Consider the following 20,124-nt stretch of genomic DNA (forward strand, 5'->3'; position numbering starts at 1 on the left):
CTGTTCCATCCTGCACATCAACAAACTGATATTCCCCAAATCTTTTTTTTTTTTATTGTGTTTCCCATACATATTCCCTATCCCCTCTTTGCCACTTACACAAATAATGCCCTCTTTTCACGACATAAACTCAGGACCTCTCCTTTCTTTCTTTGATTCTGCAGCACTTGCATTTTGCTGCACATGGTTCAAGCAGTGATATACCATCTATACCATTTTCCAGCTGTTTCATACACCTATATCATTTCTGCAAGTAGACGATGAGCTCCTGAAGACAAACACCATTTCTTCCACTTACTGTGTGGCCTCCATGGTGAACAATGTGGAACAGGGCACAGAAGGTATTTAACCATTTGCTGATTTGTTGGTCTAAAAGAATCACTATGTAAGCTGTATTGTTGTGAAAGAATAGCACCATGCAAGCCTGATTTAATCAAACAGGGCTAATCTCAATCGGCTGAAAAAGCCATGCAAAGGACACTAAAAATGAATTCCCATTAGCATTTGAAAATATAAACAAAACGGGCTTAGATTTTAATTTAAAAAAAAAAGGGAGGGACAGTAAAAAGACAAATAACAATTAAAAATGGGGAAAGGATGTGAATAGACATTTCTCCAAAGAAGATGTTCACATGGCAAATAAGCACATAAAAAGATGCTTAACATTATTAGTCATTAGAGAAATGCAAACCAATACCTTGATAAAGTACCAATTCACAACCAGTACGATGGCTATAATCAGAAAGTGAGAGGAGACTGTCTGGGGAAGATGGCAGAGTAGGAGTTCTAGGACTCACTCTTTCCCCCAAAACAGCTAGGAAACAGGCAGAAACTATCTGAAACAACTGTTCTGGAGCTCCAGAAGAACACTGTACAGCAACCAGGAAAGAGGAGGAGGAAGAGGCTGAGAAACTGTGGTAAGAACTGTGAGTAGCTCCCTCCATGGCAGCCGCTGATGCTCAGCCCTCACTCTCATGCTGGCCACCTTGGGGTCCAGCCCCTGGCTAGAGGCTGCAGACAGAAAGGGACATAAAAATCCTCTTCCCCAAGAGCAGGGGTGGGTATGGCCAAACACTCATCATGGTTTTTGATTTAGAAAATTCAGATCACTGGGTCCTGGCTCTGAGCTACTGTTTCAACCCACCGGAGAACGGCCCTAGCCATTTTTTCAATCCTGTCCCCAAAAGGGGCGGTGGAGGTTTAAAGACACACTGACTCCTTGGGGCTGCAGGGAAAAGTTTGCTGAAGGGAGCCACCTGCTGGGCAGGCTGGGAAAGCACAGCTTCGGGGAGCCGTCAAACAGTCTTTGCAGCGTCTTTCCTGACCTTGTCTCCTGGACTCTCTGGAGCTGGTCTGTGCCTCCTTCATGGGACCCTGGCCCTGTTTTGGCTGGGAAATACTGACCTGGAAAAGTCCTCTCTGAGGTGACCCTTCTCCTAGAATTTGCTCTCCTGGCAAAAACAGCTTGAGGCAACAAAAGGGCAGTAAAAAAACTATAGAGGCAAAACAAAAACATACAGAACAGATCAAGAATCCAGGAAAAGGAACAGAGGAAATGAAGCTTTCTCCGTGTGTGTGTGTGTGTGTGTGTGTGTGTGTTTGTGAGAAACAACTGCACAAATAAGTACAATCTTAAGAATTGTACCACATACCCAGTGCAAGAATCAGATGAAGAATAGGTGAATAAATCTGATCAGTTAAACATGGGCAATTCTCAAGGTCTAGAATAAGTTGAACCAAGTATCAAAGAAGTGTCTTAAGACAAAGCCATTTAACAATAAAATCTAGGCAAGAGAGAGAAACTGATCTTCAGAATAAACTCATCAAGACATTCAGATGCCTAGACATCAGCAAAAACTTACAAGCCATAGTAAAAAAAAAGGAAGATATGGACCAGTCAAAGGAACAAATTAAACTTTGGAGGAAACATAGAATTTGGAACAACTATAAAAGATGTTGAAACAAATCTCTGAAATCAATTCAAGGATATGAAGAAAAATATGGCTAAAAAGATAAAGGATATCAAGAAGACACTGGGTCAGCATAAAGAAAGAATTTGAAAGTATGAAAAGAAATATAACAGAATTTATGGGAATGAAAGGCAAAATAGAAGAGATTAAAAATACACTAGAGGCATACAACAGCAGATCTGAACAGGCAGAAGAAAGAATCAGCAAACTGGAAGACAGATCACTTGAAATGTTACAGACAGAAGAACAGATAGAGAAAAAATTGAACTGGGTCTCAGGGAATTGAATGACACCATGAAGTGCACAAGCATATGCATCATGGGTGTCCCAGAAGGAGAAGAGAAGGGAAAAGGGGCAGAAAGAATATGTGAGGAAATAATGAAAAAATGGAAAAAGAAATTTCCCAACTCTTATGAAAGACATAAACATGCATGTCCAAGAAACACAGTGTACTCCAAACAGAATAAATCCTAACAGACCTACTTTGAGACACATACTAATGAGAATGTCAAACATCAGAGATAAAGAGAGAATCCTGAAAGCAGTAGGAGAAAAGCAATTCACCACATACAAGGAAACCACAATAACATTAAGTGCCAATTTCTCATCAGAAACCACTGAGGCAAGAAGGCAATGGTATGACATATTTAAGGTACTGAAAGGGAAAAAAAAAATGCCAGCCAAGAATTCTTCCTCTGGCAAAACCATTCAAAAATGAGGGAGACATGCCACTAATACTAATGTAAATAATGGATGATAGAAAGAACTATGTTAATAATCTTTCAATTGTAACAAAGATAACTACTGTTAAAAAATAGCAAAATTATTTTTTTAATGCTATCATTAATAGTGACAAATGCTCTATTTGCAAGATGTTAGTGGTCTTAGTGGTGGGGTGGTGTATAGGAATCCTGTATTTTATGCAGAGAGTGACTTTTTAACTTATGTAATTAAAAAAAACAGTCAGACAATAACAAGTGTTGACAAGGTCGTGAAGAAATTGGTACCCTTATACATTGCTAGTGGGAATGTAAAATAGTGCAGGCACTCTGGAAATTAGTTTGGCAGTTCCTCTTAAAGGTAAACATTGGGATATCATATGACCAGCAATTTCACTCCTAGGTATATACCTAAGAGAAATGAAAACACATCACACAAAGACCTATACACAGATGTTCATAGCAACATTATTCATAGTAGCCAAAAGGTGAAAACAATTCAAATGCCCATCAACTGGTAGATGGATAAACAAGATACAATAAATCCATATAATGTAATATGATTTGGACATAAAAAGGAATGAAGTTTTGATACATGCTACAATATGGATGAATCTTGAAAACATTATGCCAAGTGAAAGAAGCCAGTCACAAAAGGCCACGTATTTTATGATTTCATTTATATGCAATGTCCAGAATAGGCAAAATCCAGAATGGGTAAATCCATAGAGACAGAAAATAGATTGGTGATTGACAGGGGGTGGTAGGGGAGAAAGGATAGGGAATGACTAATGGGTATGGGTTTTTTTGGGGAGGGTGATGAAAGTGTTCTAAAATCAGATAGTGGTAATCGTTGTACAACTTGGTGAATACAGAAAAAACCAATGAATTACACAATTTTTAAAGTGGTGAATTTTATGATGTATGAATTATACCTTAATAAAACTCTTATTCTTCATATTGGGAAATGTAAACAAGTTAAGTGATTTTAAAACATTTAAATTTTATGTTTCTAAACAAATCTGAATAAAAAAAAATTGTTCTCATATATAAAAGGAATGTTTTTTATTCTATATTTTATTCCACTTACCTATTTGTCCACTCCAAAGTCAAAATCACACCACTTTTAATTACTATAGTGTAACCCAATCTCTTATAAAAATACATGTACATTTATGAACGTAAGTGAATGTTTACACACATTATTTTGTGTTCTACATTTTTTGCTTAACATTTTGTATATGTGTTCTAAAATGGAGGCATTTGACTTATTTTAAATACTTTTGGAATTCTAGCCCAGTGAGGAAAGCTCTTGTTGTATCATCAGAAAATAATACAGCAATAGATTATTTTGTTTCTAAAATTGTACTGAATTCATTATTATTCCTAATAATTTTATGGGATAGGATTTATCGTTTCATCCCATAAATCATGTCATCTACAAAAAATTATATTTTTAATTCCTCCTAGCCTATAACTACATTGATAATTATTATTTTTTGTAATCAGAGAGTGACTGCAAACAACTACTTAACAGAGCATGTTTAAGATAATTCAGAGGAAAGCCTTAAAATTTCAGAGTTTAAGGCAAATGAGGAAAAACGCCACAGATAAAATGCACTTACTTTTTAAGGATGATAAACCACTTGTTCCACCAAAAAGAGAGCGGGTAGCAGAGCTGCCTGATCCCCCCGGGGGTGGGACCAGCATCACCAGGTAGGTGCCACAGGTATATATGGGTGTCTTCCGTAGCATTTTTAGAGGTAGCCCACAGCTAGTATTTGCTTAAGAAAGGAATGAAAATGCTAAGTAGAAATATTTGACACACAGATTAATTTGATTACCAAAACAGATTAGGGTATAATGAAGTGGGCACCAAATTCAAACAAAGACATACCCTCATTAGGAAAATAGAGCAAGAAGTAAAAAGCTATGGAAGAACTGTTCACAGCCTCACACCAAGCCCTGTGCTATATGGTCTAAACATTGCTCAAAAGTGTTCCAAATCTTCAATATGCCCTATATGTCTAAAATTTCTTCCAAAAGAATGAATTCTCACAAGGACTAAGTCTCAAAACAAAAGAGTCTGATACTTTGTGTTTCTCCTAGGAACTGATGCTCCAATTTTATATAAATCAAATTCTTGACAGGTTTGTGATGTAACACTCATTATAAATAACTTTGAACATGAAATCAGCCAGAAATCTCAACCTATAAAGAGTTAATAAAAGCTTTTCCAATATCTATCACAAAATAATTTTATACCTGCACCTGAAAATCTATTATGTGTGTGTCTGTAGGTATATTTTATACACATATATATAAATATTTAGGGTCAGTGACAAACTGTCATTAAAGAAATATTGTTTCTAATTAAGAGGTATAAAATGCACTTTAATCTCCCTTACTTACTGACAGATATAAAACATGGAGTACATTTAAGGATTTTCTATATATTACCCTAGTGAGGACTGATGATGACAACAGAAAGTCAGAGTGCTTCACTTGGGAATTTGTCAGACTATAAAATATAACTTATTATTCATAGCCTGGATAGACGGTTTGCCTGAAATTAGAAAAACGAAAAAAGTGAAATCTAATCTGTCTGATATTTGTTTTGATTGCTTGTGCTTCTAAAAAACTACCCCTACCACCTTTTTTTAATTCCCAGTCCCCAACAGGTATATTCTTCATCTGAGACATATATTCAAGAACATAAATCTATTTCTGTAATCAAGAAGCCCAAATTAAAATGGCAAAAAGGGCAAGGATTATAAAATTAGCAACTTTGTCAACATAACATTTTTCACCAAGATGTTTTAAAAGACACATTCTTATTAACGTGGTAAGAGATTTTAGGAATTAAAAAATTCTAGTCCCTCTGAGTGTTCAACTGATTTACAAAAGTCCATTTAGCCTATAATTGTGAATTTTTATGAACCAATGTCATGTTAAATGAATATATAGAGAATATATAAGAGGATATTGAGATCATAGGTTTAGAATACAGATACCAGTTTCCAAGGGACTCTATAATCCTATAATTTCCTTGCATTTTTTTTGCTATCGCTCATATTTTCCTATCCAACAAACATTCCTTTACTATTTCTAATTTTGGGGGTAGGATTTGATTTTTTCCCATGGAACAAACCCAGATCAAGTGACTTCAGTTTGTCATGAAAATGTTTATTTAGGTAAATGAAAGACTGTCCTCTACAAAGTATTTTCTATAACACAAATTATCCATAATCTGAGTTGAAACAACTATTAACAATTCCCCCACTTTATTAGATACAATAGAGGTCTTAAATTCTAATATATATTAATAAGTGTTTGACTTGCTAGTCTCATAATGAATCATCCACAAACACTTTCTCTTCCTAGCATTTTAAAATGTAAAGGACTAAAAACTGAAATTTCCTTAAATTCATATTAATTCAGATACATTTTTCCATATATGGAATCTTTTCCTGTCCTAATTTTTTACTGCAGCTTCATGGAATGTTACAAGTTCAGGCAGTTGTTACATAATTTGTCAATTCTTCTGGAATAATGGTTCTTAACCTTTTTTTGGCTCATAGATGACTTCAAAAACCTGATGAAAGTTATAATGGACACATATAAAATGTTCTTTAAAACTTTGGGGGAGCATGTTTATGAATCCCTTAAAGGCTTATTCCAGTTAAGAACTACTGCTTTTAAAATACAGGGCAGTATATACACTATGCTACCTTTTATTAAAAAAAGGAGGAAAATAAGAATACATGTGCTGTCTTTAATTATATTTGCATAAAGAAACTCTGGAAGGATAAATAAAAACTAATATAGCTACCCATAGTGGGTGAGTTGGGAGCAGAATATGGACTACATCAAGATGGGGGGCAAAAGAGTTCTCTGTATATACTTTTTAATATTGTTTTGGCTTTCAAGCTCTGTAAATGTATTACACATTTTAAAATATAAATTACAAACACTAAATGATAACTTAAAAGAAGTATCTGTTGTAGGTGGTTTGTTTCTTACTTATTTGGTCAAGATTATATTTAGTAAAGATGAAGTTAAATGCTGGTGTTTTACATTCTGAAGCATATTCTAAACATGAAACAAATTAATTTATGCTAATAGTAATAACAAACAGGTATTCACAGTTAAAGACAGAATTGATTTGAATTATTACGGATTCATGCAATTCATGTCCATAGCCCACAACATGTTCTATCTTGGGAAAAAAAAAGACAATGTAAAGAGCTTTGTATGGCACACAGTAAGTGCTCAATAAATGGTAGCTAAATGGAGCTTTACAGGGTCAACAGATCTGGTAAGTGAAGAGCAGCATACCTGCTTGATCCTCTTTCAGTGTGTTGGAGATGGTGGAGCCAGTAAGGGCAGCCAGCGTTGCAGACGGGGAGGCTCTGTACCGTGAAAGTCTGCTCAGAAGCATCTCATTGATGCTTTTTGCAGACTCTCCCTCTTTCCTCATTAGAATTGTGCGTTCCTGAAGAGGAGTGGCTACAAATGCCGCCATTTCATCAATCTAATATTTAGAGAAAAAGAGGTCCTTAGGTGACAGGCCTCCATTAGCAAAATTCTAGAGAATTGTACTATTGTGATCTGGTTGCTCAAACACACTTCAAGAACTGCATCTGATGGAGCTATACCTCAAAACTTAAGTGCTATACAGAAACTATTTGGAACAAAAGAAAGATTGTTCCAAGTTTGAGTGCTTACATTTTTCATAATATCCCCAATTCTAAATGTAATGAGCCAAGTTTAATAGAGTCTATGAAAAGTTGTTGATTAAAAGTCCTCATACTGAATTCCACCTGCAGCACTCACTAATCACAAGCCTCTGACAGGTACAAGTAAGATGAGAGGAAAACAAATCAATCAGTTTTATTTACTATTAAGTTCAACTATGAGGATAATGTCTTCTTGAAATATAATTAGTGGCTAAAATCCAAACTCTGTATTACCAGTAGTTAACGTTAGCACCAGCTGCGTGGGTACTGGCAGAGCAATCCTGCAGAAAGGCAGACCTTGCTAAAAATACATGTCAATTTCAACTGGATCTTCTTGATGCTTGGCAGTTCTTTCATTCATTGCCTGATTATTCTCCAGCAAAATCTCTGGAGTGGTGATTCCAAAATTCTTTCACCAATTCTGAGCTTAACTTTAAGCAGTTCAAACTCCTTGCTTTCTTTATTGCTAAAAAGACCCAGGCCACTTACTATAGACCTCTCCCACTCTTCTCTTCTAACTCAGTCTCATTTGTTCTTCCTTTCCTCTTATTTCAGAGGAAGACGCATTTTATCTTGAATTGCTTAAGATTAACTCTTCCACCTCTGCCTCTAATCCTGGTACTTTCCTGCTTCTCCTCTAACTGCTCCCTCAATTAGCTCCCCTCTGAAACTTCATTAGTGCTTCCCTGTCTACTGACTTCCTTCTCATTGGTTTCAAATAGTCACAGGTGTCCAAGACCTTAAATACAACCTTGCTGGCCCATCAAAATAGCATCCCTTTTCTGCACTTGAATTTGTTGTCAAATGTCTCAAATATATCTCATTCAGCCTCTGCATCCCAATGCCCCTTTCTAGACCTGACCTCCAGGATCTGGCTTTAGTCTCAGATTTTGGATCCAAGAGTGGGGGTAGGTAGGACTGGCCTACATCTGTGGGGTGTGGAGATAAGAGGGAATAGGATTACAACATGGCAAGTCCAAGGAAACAAAGAGAAAACAAAGGAGTCCAAAGTGAAAGGCTGGTAACTGAGAAGAGGCAAGAGAAAGCAAGCAAATTCAGGAGCATCGCCAAGAAAAACTTCCAGAGGCAGTTGTACATAGGGGGAGAGGGTGGAGAGTATTTTATGACACATTCACAAATGATAAGGGAAAAGATTCTTAGAGTACAAAAATGCTCTTTCTATTTTCTCTCTCTCTGCTTCTTCTTCTTTTTTTAAATTTTTATTAGAGGAGTTGTGGGTTGACAGAACAGCCATGCATAAAATACAAGATTCCCCTAGACCACCCTATTAATAACCTTGCATTGGTGTGGAGCATTTGCTACAACTGACAAAAGCACAATTTTACAGTTGTAATGTTAACTATAGTCCACAATTTAATTTAGTGTTCGTTGTTTGTGTAGTTCCATGGATTTTTTTTTTAATTTTTATTCTGTTACCAAATAAATATACAACCTAATATTTCCCGTTAACCTCATTCACATATATATTTCAGTGACATTAAATTGTATTCACAGTATTGTGCTACCATCACCACTGTCCATTACCAAAACATTTCCAAGGTTCCAAATAGGAACCCTGAACATTTTAAGCCTTAACTTCCCATTCTCTAACCTCACCCTGTTCCCTGGTAACCTGTACTCTAGATTCTGACTCTATCTATGAGTTTGCTTATTCAAACCAGTAAGATCATACAATATTTGTCCTTTTTTGGTCTGGTTTATTTCACTCAACATGATGTCTTCAAGGCTCATCCATGTTGTCGCATGTATCAGGGGTTCATTTCTTTTTAAGGTTGAGTAATATTTCATTGTATGGATATAGAACATTTTATCCATTTAACAGTTAATGGACACTTGGGTTGCACCCACCTTTTGATGCTGTGAATAATGCTTTTATGAACACTGGATTACAGGGTCACATGGTAATTCTATACTTAACTTTCTGAGGAACCGCCAAATTGTTTCCACCATGGCTGCACCATTTAATATTCCTGTCAGTAACGTATTAGTGTTCCTATTTCTCCATATCCTCTCCAACACTAATTTTCTGTGGGTTTTTTTTTTTTTTTAATAGTAGCCATTTTAGGGTGTGTGAAATGGTAACTCTTTGTGGTTTTGATCTGCATTTCCCCGATGGCTAATGATGTTTAGTCATTTGTATATTTTCTTTGGAGAGCTGTCTTTCAAGTCTTTTGCCCACTTTTAAATTGGATTGTTTGTCTTTTTGTTAAGTTGAAGGATTTCTTTATATATTCTAGATATTAAACCTTTATCAGATATGTGGTTTCCAAATATTTTCTCCCATTGTATAGGCTGTCATTTTACTTTCCTGATAAAGTCCTTTGAAACACAAAAGTTTTTAGTTTTAATGAGGTTCCATTTATCTATTTTTTCTTTTGTTGCTTGCGCTTTGGGTGTGAATTCTAAGAAACCATCGCCTAATACAAGGTCCTGAAGATGCTTCCCTACATTTTCTTCTAGGAGTTTTAGAGTTCTCTTATATTTAGGTCTTTGGTCCATTTTGAGTTCATTTTTGTATAAGGTGTGAGGTAGGGGTCCTCTTTTTTTTTTTCCCCGCAAATAGAGATCTAGCTTTCCCAGCACCATTTCTTACCCCCTGCTTCATAATCCTTTGTAGTCTGGCTTCAGAACTCAGCTCTCTCTAATGAGCAGACATTCCTGATAGTCACCAGTAACTCAGAAACAAAAGCATCCTTTTCCTTGACTTCCTTGTAGCTATGCCATGGTTGCCAGCCATCTTGGAATTCTCTTGCCTTGGCCTTGGTGGTAAAACACAATCCTACCTATAAGATTTTGTGCTAGTGAGCGAAGCTGACCCAGTCCCTGCCCTCCTTGCTCTCTCTGTTGATTCCACATCTCTACCAGCTCAAGTGAGAGCCTTCCCAGGACTGAGACCTAGCCTTCAATGTCAAGGACATCCACCTAGAACACTCCGTTCTTAGATCTACCTATGGCTGACTCTTTCCTATCATTCAGGTTTCAGAATGTCACCTACTCAAAGTGACCTTCTCTAATTACCATTCTAAAGAACACCCCCCACTCTCTGCAAGCCAGAATACATCACTTTGTTTTGTGATCTGCACACCATTTACCACCCTCTGAAATTATTTTATTCTTTAATTCATTTATCATTTGCCTCTCCACCTTCCCTGCTCCAACAGAATATCAGGTCCCAAGATCAGGGATCCTGCCCTATCCTGTTCACCATAACATTCCCAGCATTTAACAGGCATTCGATAAATTGTCTTCTCTCTAAACAAACAAATCAAAGCCCCTCCCCAAACACAACCATCAAGTCTCTGTGGCAACTCACAGATTTCCCTCTACAGACCCATCCTTGCTACTAAGATCTAGTTCCACTTTTCCAACTGTCCCTCCCCAGCATTCCTACTTAACATCCAACACATGCATTGTTTACCTCCACCCTCCTGCTACATTAACCTTTAACAAGCATAGCTCTATTTATGTCACAAGGCTCTAAATATAACCCTTCCAAGCCATCCAAGACAAAAATCACTTTAAGCATTCAAAAGCATTGCCCAATCTGGCCCTTTGATAAAATCAATAGATATCTTCAAAACAAAACAAAACAAAACAAACTGTATTATTGTGTTCAAATACTTTAAAACTTTTGAAAAGAAACATTGATAAAACACTTGGGAGGAGAAAGGAGGACTGAGGTTTGGTCCCCAAGGTAAATCTGCTGGGAATCTTCAGCAAATAAAGTTCTAAAAAGCTCTGATTTAGAAAAGCATGGAAGACACTGGGAGGAGTAAGAAGCAGCAGAGTTGGTAGTGACAAGGGCTTCCCTCTTTGCTGCCACCGCTACCGCTACCACCTTGTCCCAGCTGCCATCATCTCAAGCCTGATGACTGGACCAGTCTCCCAACAGCTCTACCCTCTTCCTCCTTTGTACCTGGCTTTTTCTCCACACAGCAGCCAATGATCATTTAAAAATGTAAATGAAACCAAGTCATTCCCTGTTTAAACCTCTCCCTCAGTTTCCTAACACATTTACAATAAAATCTAAACTACTGATAAGGGTCCCATGTGACCCAACAACTGCTGACCCTCTGAGCCTCATCTGCCTCTCTACTCACCCTTTCTCACTGTGCTTGCTCTGGCCTTCTGTCACTCCTCCAAAATGCCAAGCTTCCTCCGAATTCTCGGCCTTGTTCCTTGCTGGCCCCTTTTTCAAGGCTACCCAATCACCCTGGTTTGCCCAGGACTGTCCTGGTTCTAGCACTGAAAGTCCTGCATCCTGAGAAATTCCTCCGTCTCAGGCAAACCAGGACGGTTGGTCACCCTACCTGTGAGAGCGGATGGCTTTTTAGCATTTGGATCTCAGCTTAAATATCTATTCTGAGAAAGGCCTTGTGTGTCATCCAAACTAAAGTAGCCTTTACCTCTACTCCATTCACTCTATCACATTATCCTGCGTTATTTTCTCCCTAGCATTTATCATTAGCTGATATTTTGTTCTTGTTTACTTTCTTACCATCTAACTCCCCACACTCTAACGTAAGATCCATGAAAACAAAGGCCTGTTTGCTGTAATACCCAGTATCAGGCAACAAGGTAGGCACTTGATTAATACTGAATGAACGTATGGTTTTTTATTTCATCCAAATCATAATCTGAAAGATTTATAAACCCTTGGGGGAATGGGGGAAAATGTATTCATTACTATACTGACTATATCTTTATGAAGGGACATAAAGAAAACAAAATAATAAAATTGTCACTGGATCTAGCTATCAAAGAACAGCAGTTTATAACGAGCAAATGGGGCAGGAAAAACTCAGAACAAAACAGAAGTAAGAATGTAAAAAATCTATGATAAAATCATAGAAAAGCACAAAAGGGTTACAGAAGATTCTCAAGGAGGGTTGTATCCACTGAAGAAGAAACCAAATCAGGCAGGAAGACTCTGTAGTACTAAAGGCAAGAATTCTAAGTGGGTAAAGGTTCAGAAGGCCTGTTAGTGAAGGATGCCTTCTAGTATCCAGGCCCTTGTTTGGTTCCCTTCCTCTGGGCTTGGTCACATGACTTGTTTTGGCCAATGACACATTAGCAAGCATGATGGAAGTAGAGACTTGATTAGTGCTTACACATAGGGACTTGTCCTCTTAAAATGCTCCTTCCTGAAAGTCAGCTGCCATGCTATCAACAGATTCAACACAGACTACCGAATAATGGGAGGCCACAAGAGGAGGGATGCTGTACGAAGAAACGCCAAACTCCAGCTGACTTCACAATGTAGAGCAGAAGAACCACCCAGCTGAACCCAATCAGCCTAAGAATTGTTGCTGCCTGAAGTCATTAAGTTTTGAAGTAGTTCGTTGAGTAATAGTAGATAACTGAAATAGCCCTCAAATCAGATAAAGTCTGTGATCCATGGGTTAGATTTCATTTTATTATAAAAATAGTTTAAGTTAGTAAGGCAGGATACTTTCTACTTTCTCTTTCTTTACATCATATTCCTAACTATATTTCTAAGGTCTACCTTTTATAATAATAATTATATAATTCTTTTTTCAGTCAATAAAGAAATTTTTTTCAGAGACAAGCACAGTTAATTGAATCCTACTATTTGATTACCTACTCATTTTCATTATGCTTCAATGCTTTAGTTCTCCCTCAAAGCTAGGTACCAAGAGGCCTGTTTTGTGGATCAAACTCAGCTGATTATTTCATGAACAATGACACAATGGAAGAATACTGGTGTTCAAGGTTCCAAATTTTTTTTATGTTTAATTTTTTTCTGACTATAAAACTAATATATGATTACACTAGGAAATCTGGAGAAAACAGAAAAATATAAATAAGAAAAAAGCCACCATTATTTATCTTTTTAGGGATAAACAGCTAATTTTTTTTTCATTTTTAAATTCAATTTTATTGAGATATATTCACACACCATTCAATCATCCCAATTATACAATCAATTGTTCATGTTAGCATCATGTAGTTGTTCACTCATCACCCCGATCTATTTTTTGAACATTTTCCTTGTACCAAAAAAAGTAAAAATAAGAATTAAAAAAAAATAAGAGTAAAAAAAGAATACCCAAATCATCCCCCCGCCTCCCTAATTTTCCTTTAGTTTTTTGCCCCCCCATTTTTCTACTCATCCATCCATACATTGGATAAAGGGGAGTATGATCCACAAGGTTTTCACAATCACATTGTCACCCCTCATAAGCTACAAGCTTACAAGCTACAATCGTCTTCAAGCTTCAAGGAGCAGCTAATGTTTTAAGTTTTAATATTTAAAGAAGTCATAAACAACTTTAGAAGCTATACATCTTTGGGATCAACAAAAGGATGTGCTACCACCACCACTACCTTACCCCCATCCAACACATTATTATCTTTTACCTGGTCTGCTGCAATAACCTATTATTGATTTCATTCTTGCCTCCCCCATGCTGTTTTCTTTTTTAAAATGTCTTATGAAAATTTTCTTAATACAAAAATATATACAAAAAGGACAAGTAATACCCATTTACTCACTGTCGAGATTCAAAAGTTATCAAAGTTTCATTTTACTTCATCTATCCCCAAACATCACGTCATTTCAAGCATACTTATTTCAGTGTGCATCACTATAAAATATAGATATTTTCTTCAATAACTACAATGTAATCACCCCTAAAATAATTGACAATAATTTCTTGGTATCATCTAATATTGAATGCAAAATCAAGTTTCCCCAGTTTTCTCAAAAATATTTTTTTATACATGGTTTGTTTGATTCAGGATCCAAACCAGATACATTCATTACATATAGCTGGTTTTGTTTCTTGAAATCTCTTCTATAGTAGTTAAGTCTCTTTAAGAGTCTTCAAATTTGGCCTTAGTCTATTCTTGCCCCAGAACTTACAGAGAACTTTTAAGCCATGAATCAGATCACATCACCCTCCTGCTGAAAACCTTCCAGTAGCTTCTATGATGGTTTGAAGCTGTATGTATCCCAGAAAAGATCATGTTCTTTTAATCCATTCCTGTGGGTACAGACCTATTGTGGGTGGGATCTTTTGATTAGGTTATTTCGGTAGAGGTGTGTTCCAGGTGGGTCTTAATCCTCTTACTGAAGTCCCTTATAAGAGGATAAAAGACAGAGAGAAGACACAGAAAAGAGCCCGAGAGAAGCTGAGAGAGAAGCAGCCCGAAGCTGGAAGCAATGAAACCTGGGAAAGAAGGGAGAGACCAGCAGACGTTACCATGTGCCTGGCCGTGTGACAGGGGAGCTGAGGATAGCCAGTAGCTGGTCTTCAAGGAGAAAGCATTACCTCTTTATGCCTTGAGTTGGACATTTTCATGGTCTAAGAACTGTAAACTTGTAAATTAATAAATCCCTATTGTAAAAGCCAATGCTTTTCTGGTATATTGCCTTTTTTTCAGCTTTAGCAAACTACAAACAGATTTCCATCTCACTTTGAATAAAATCCAAATACCTTGCAAGGTGCTACAAAAAAGGGCCTTGGCTATCTTCCCAACTTGTATCTCCCACCATCCACCCACCCTCTTATCCCTCTACTTGAGCCACACAAACCTTCTTGCTATTCTTCCTCAACACACCAAACTCAGTGCCACCTCAGGGCCCTCGCACATGCCGCTCCCTCTCCCTCTGTCTGTGAGGCTCTTCTGCCAGATCTTTATGTGGTTTGTCCCCTTATTTTATTCAAGTTTCAGCTAAAATATCTCCTCCTCAGAAAAGCTCCCCTGACCATTACCTAAATGGTTCCCTACAGGCAAAAACTCATTTTTTATCACTTCATCTTATTTCCTCTTTCCTTTTAATACTTACCATTGTTTGAAACTGTACTTCTATCTAATTTCACTAAAAATTAGATCCACAATGATAGGGATCTTGTCTGTGTTATTTACCACTATTATATCCCAAGCTTGGAAGATACTATCTGGCATACAAAAGGCCCTCAATTATGTTGATGAGATGAATGAATGAATAGATTCAGACACAGATATCTTCTATACTTGGTGCTACATTATGGTGCGCCCAGGACTCATTTAAGTAAAGTTGTATGAAATTTTTATAGAGTGGGTTAGGATCAAAAGCACTTCACACGGTTGCTGCAAAGGAGAGGCTAGGCCTCCCTATAATTGTGCCTAAGAGCCTCCTCCCGAATGCCTCTTTGTTGCTCAGATGTGGCCTTCTCTCTCTAGCTAAGCCAACTTGAAAGGTGAAATCACTGCCCTCCTCTCTACGTGGGATCAGACACCCAGGGGAGTGAATCTCCCTGGCAACGTGGAATATGACTCCCGGGGAGGAATGTAGACCCGGCATCGTGGGATGGAGAACATCTTCTTGACCAAAAGGAGGATGTGAAAAGAAATGAAATAAGCTTCAGTGGCAGAGAGATTCCAAAAGGAGCCGAGAGGTCACTCTGGTGGCTACTCTTATGCACAATTTAGACAACCCTTTTTAGGTTCTAAAGAATTGGGGTAGTTGGTGGTGGATACCTGAAACTATCAAACTACAACCCAGAACCCATGCATCTTGAAGACAATTGTATAAAAATGTAGCTTATGAGGGGTGACAATGGGATTGGGAAAGCCATAAGGACCACACTCCACTTTGTCTAGTTTATGGATGGATGAGTAGAAAAATAGGGGAAGGAAACAAACAAACAAACAGACAAAGGTACCCAGTGTTCTTTTTTACTTCAATTGCTCTTTTTCACTTTAATTATTATTCTTGTTATTTTTGTGTGTGTGCTAATGAAGGTATCAGGGGTTGATTTAGGTGATGAATGTACAACTATGTAATGGTACTGTGAACAATCGAATGTACGATTTGTTTTGTATGACTGCGTGGTATGTGAATATATCTCAATAAAATGAAGATTTAAAAAAAAAAAAAAAAGCACTTCACAAAGTAAAAATGCCAGGAAAAAAAAAAATCTCCTGTAAAGGATGTTGTTGAGGGGATTCAAATAAGGAACCAAGCCAGATGGTTATGGCTCAACTGCACCAGAATACAGCACTATGACTACCACCTGGTATCAACTTTTGGAATTACAGTTCTAAGTCCCAGGAAGGGGGAGGAGGGGTGAAACAGGCTGCTAGGAATTTCTCACTGCAGGAGGGAAATTATCTTCCACAAAACCACATAATCAAATAAAATTAATGAACAGCAAGTGGCACAGGCCTTAACCTAATTGTCTGAAATGGCTGGCCAAACTTTCCAACATGAACTCTCCCCCTCAAGTTGTTGTTCAGACTTTCTCACCAAGAGACAGCTTATTTTCTTTACTTTGCTTCTTTGCTTGCCTAGTCATTCCATCTTAGCTCAAGTCCCACCATCCCCACTAAAACCTTCCCCAATGTTTACAGCAACATTATGCACCATAGCCAAAAGGTGAAAGCAACCCAAATGTCCAACAAAAGATGAACAGATAAGCAAAATACGTTACAGATAGACAATGGAACATTATTCAGCTGTAAAAAGGAAATGAAGTTCTGATACATGCTATAACATGGATGAACCTTTAAGACACCACATTGAGTAAAAAGAGCCAGACAAAAAAAAACAAATATTGTATGATCTCACTTATATGAAATACCTAGAGGAACCAAATGTCAGAGATAGATAGTAGTTTACAGGTTACCTGGGGCCAAGAGGAGGAGGGGAAGGAGAGATTATTGCTGAATGGGTGCAGAGTTTCTGTTTGAGGTGTGAAAATTGGGGGTAATGGATATTGGTGATGGTAGTACAATATTGTGAATGCAATTAGTATCACTGAATTGTAAACCTGAAAGTGGCTAAAATGGGAAATTCTGAGCTGTAGAAATGTGACTACAATTAAAAGTTTAAAACAATAACAAAAAACATGAAAAACCTTCCTACAATGAATGAACTTTACTCTCATTCCTCTAACCTCTCAGAATAATTTTTAACTGAACAGGAATTTATTATTCAAATAAACATAGTTATTTAGTTTCTCATGAGTGGTGTCTTATCCCCTCAAATGGACTACAAGGTCACAATGCAAATACATAACTCTACAGCATGAATACAGTATAAATTCAATAAATATTAGGTTAGTGAGTGAATTACCTATATATGTCTGTTCAAGTGAAATCAGATGATCTAACAAAAAGTTTTAAAACATCTATCAAAAGATTAGAAGTAACCTAAATGTCCATGAATAGGGTATTGGCTAAATAAACCAGAACACATCCATACATACAATGTAAGATTCTGCAGTCATCAAAAAAAAAAAAAGAGAGAGAGAGAGAGAGAATGCTCTTTACTCATATGGAATAAAGTTCAATGTAAACAACCAAATGAAAAAAGCAAGGTGCAGAAGAATGTGTGTGACAAACCAACATTTGTGTGAAATATAAAGGAAAAACAAAAATATACATGTATATTTGTTCGTATGTGCTCAAAATATCTTTGGAAGGATACAGAAGAAAATGTTAACTTTACAAGCCTTTGGGACAGAAACTGAGCTAGGAGGCAGGGTGGAGGAGAGATTTTTCGCCATATACTCTTTTGTACCTTTTGAATTTTGTATCATGTGGATATACTATCCATATAAAAAATAACAACATTTGTAAAACATGAAACCAACACAGCTATAACTAAATTTGTAGAGGACATCATCAGTACTTCCAAGAATCTGGGTAAAATCAAAATTTATAGCAAATCTAATTCTTTTCAAGAATTATCATTAGCCACATCTATGTGGCAAATATTTACACTATTTAAAATGATAATTTACTATGAATCAGCAAAATAAAGAAGTTCAAGGCTAGAACCCTATTAATCATCTATCTAAAGCCTTCATTTATAAAGAAATTTTTTTGTCTGGTTTGACCCAGGCAGTTCACAGAGGACTGTGGCTAAGCCTTATACCTTGTGAATTTTGAAGCAGGTAAATTTATTATCTAGTCAATAATATAAGTTTTTAAAAATTAAAATAAAAAGACTTTAATGTTACACAGTCCACTGCAGCTACACCCCTCCAATTTCTCTCCTTCTTTCATGACAAACTTCTGGAGAGGATTACCTATCCTTCTCCATTTTATCCTCTCCTCCTTACTCTTCAACCAACTTCATCTGGCTTCCATCCCCATCATTCCCCCAAATAGTTCTTGCTAAGGCTACCAACAGTTCTTGCTAAGGCTACATTCAAAAGACCTCTTTCCGTCTGAATCTTGACTTCTCTGCAGAATTCAGTACTGTTCACCAAGACTTCCTTTTTACAAAAATGTACTTACTTTTTTAGTAAATTTTTTAAAAGCCCATAGTTAAACTTTCAAATATATAAAAGGATTAATGATGAAAAATAATCCTTGCTCCCAACCAGTTCTCCTCCCCAGAAGCAAGTCAGGTCCTTGTGATGATTCCATTCATTTATTCAACAAATATTTAGTGAGCACTACTGTGTGCCAGGCACTGTTCTAGCTTCTGGGGGCCCAGTATTCAACACAACAAAACCCCTGCCCTCTGGAGCTGAAGTCTAGGCAGGGAAGGTATTTTATTTAGAATGATAAGGAAAGTCCTCTCTGATAAAGTGATATCTGAGCACAGACCTAAAAAAAAAAAAAAAAAAAAAAAAATCAAATCAAGGGAATAAGCCTTGTGTTTATCTGAAAGAAGTTCCAGTACAAAGGCCCCACAGTGGGAGCAGACTTGGGGTGTTCATGTAACATCAAGGAGGCTGGCTGTGTCCAGAGTGAACAAGGTGAGAGTGAGAGGTGAAAAGGATGAAGATGTAGGGGTCTGGCAGTGATGGTGGAGGAGGAGAGCAGATCATGTAGCACCTTTATAGAAATAATGGGATTTGGGATATTTTTGGAAAGGAATGGGTGCCTTATTGGAAGAAGAGGAGTCAAGGGTGTGGCCGAGGTCAATGGCCAGCGTTGGTCTGATGCACATGCCACTGACTCACACAGAGAAGACCGTGGGAGGAGCAGGTCTAGAGAGAAATCAGGAGTTTGATTGGGGCACATATAGCTTGAGGTGACTATCCAACTTTCAACTAGAGAATAATGTGCATATTCAAACACACATCCATGTCAATATGTATCTGGAGTTCTGGGGACAAAAAAATTTGAGTCATCAGCATATAGAGGTATTTAATGTTAGAAGGATGACCGAATCTTGGTGACAGGATGACATCAACTAAGGAGTAAGAGCAAATAGAGAAAGGGTCCTAGAAATAAATCCTAGTGCAAGTGATCCGTAAGAGGTAGGGAAGACAAGATTGGGAAGGAATAACCAGTGAATAGATGTCCTAAGAGGGCATCCCACAAGCCAAGAGAAAACAGGCTTTCAAGAATGGGGGAGTGATAAGCCATGTCAAATACCACTAAACAGCCCAGTGAAAAGAACACTGAGTTGACTGTATAAGTTAGCAGTAAGGAAGTCACTGGTGACTTTGGTTAAGAGCTGTTTTGATGGTATGGTAAGGATACAAGACTGACTGGAGTGGGTCCAGGAGAAAACGGAAGGGAAGTTTTGCTTTCAACAGTTTTGCTATAACAAGCCAAGACACAGGGTAGGAGCTGGAGGGGGGTATGGGTCAAGAGTGTTGTTGTTGTTTTTTTTTTAAAGATGGGATATACTGTAATATATTTGTATGCCATTGTGAATGATCCATCGAGAGAGGAAAGTTATTAATACAGAAAGATTCTTCC

General features: G+C 37.3%; 1 protein-coding gene across 5 annotated transcripts in view; it reads right to left on the reverse strand.

The window, feature by feature from the left end:
* HECTD4 (HECT domain E3 ubiquitin protein ligase 4) overlaps positions 1–20,124 on the reverse strand; it is a 220,630-nt gene that overhangs the window by 110,049 nt on the left and 90,457 nt on the right. For 3 of the 5 annotated variants that reach the window (XM_037816630.1, XM_037816629.1, XM_037816628.1), the window contains exons 1-2: positions 7,028–7,243; positions 4,315–4,473 (exon numbers count right to left, since the gene is read on the reverse strand). In XM_037816630.1, the coding sequence (XP_037672558.1) occupies positions 4,315–4,473; positions 7,028–7,214 (346 nt within the window). In that variant the 5' untranslated portion in view covers positions 7,215–7,243. Of the gene's footprint in view, positions 1–4,314; positions 4,474–7,027; positions 7,244–20,124 lie in introns of those variants that run through there. The other 2 variants (XM_037816632.1, XM_037816631.1) reach the window with 1 other exon arrangement.

This window comes from Choloepus didactylus, chromosome 23, assembly GCF_015220235.1.
Source record: "Choloepus didactylus isolate mChoDid1 chromosome 23, mChoDid1.pri, whole genome shotgun sequence".
In the NCBI taxonomy this organism is placed as follows: Eukaryota; Metazoa; Chordata; class Mammalia; order Pilosa; family Megalonychidae; genus Choloepus; species Choloepus didactylus.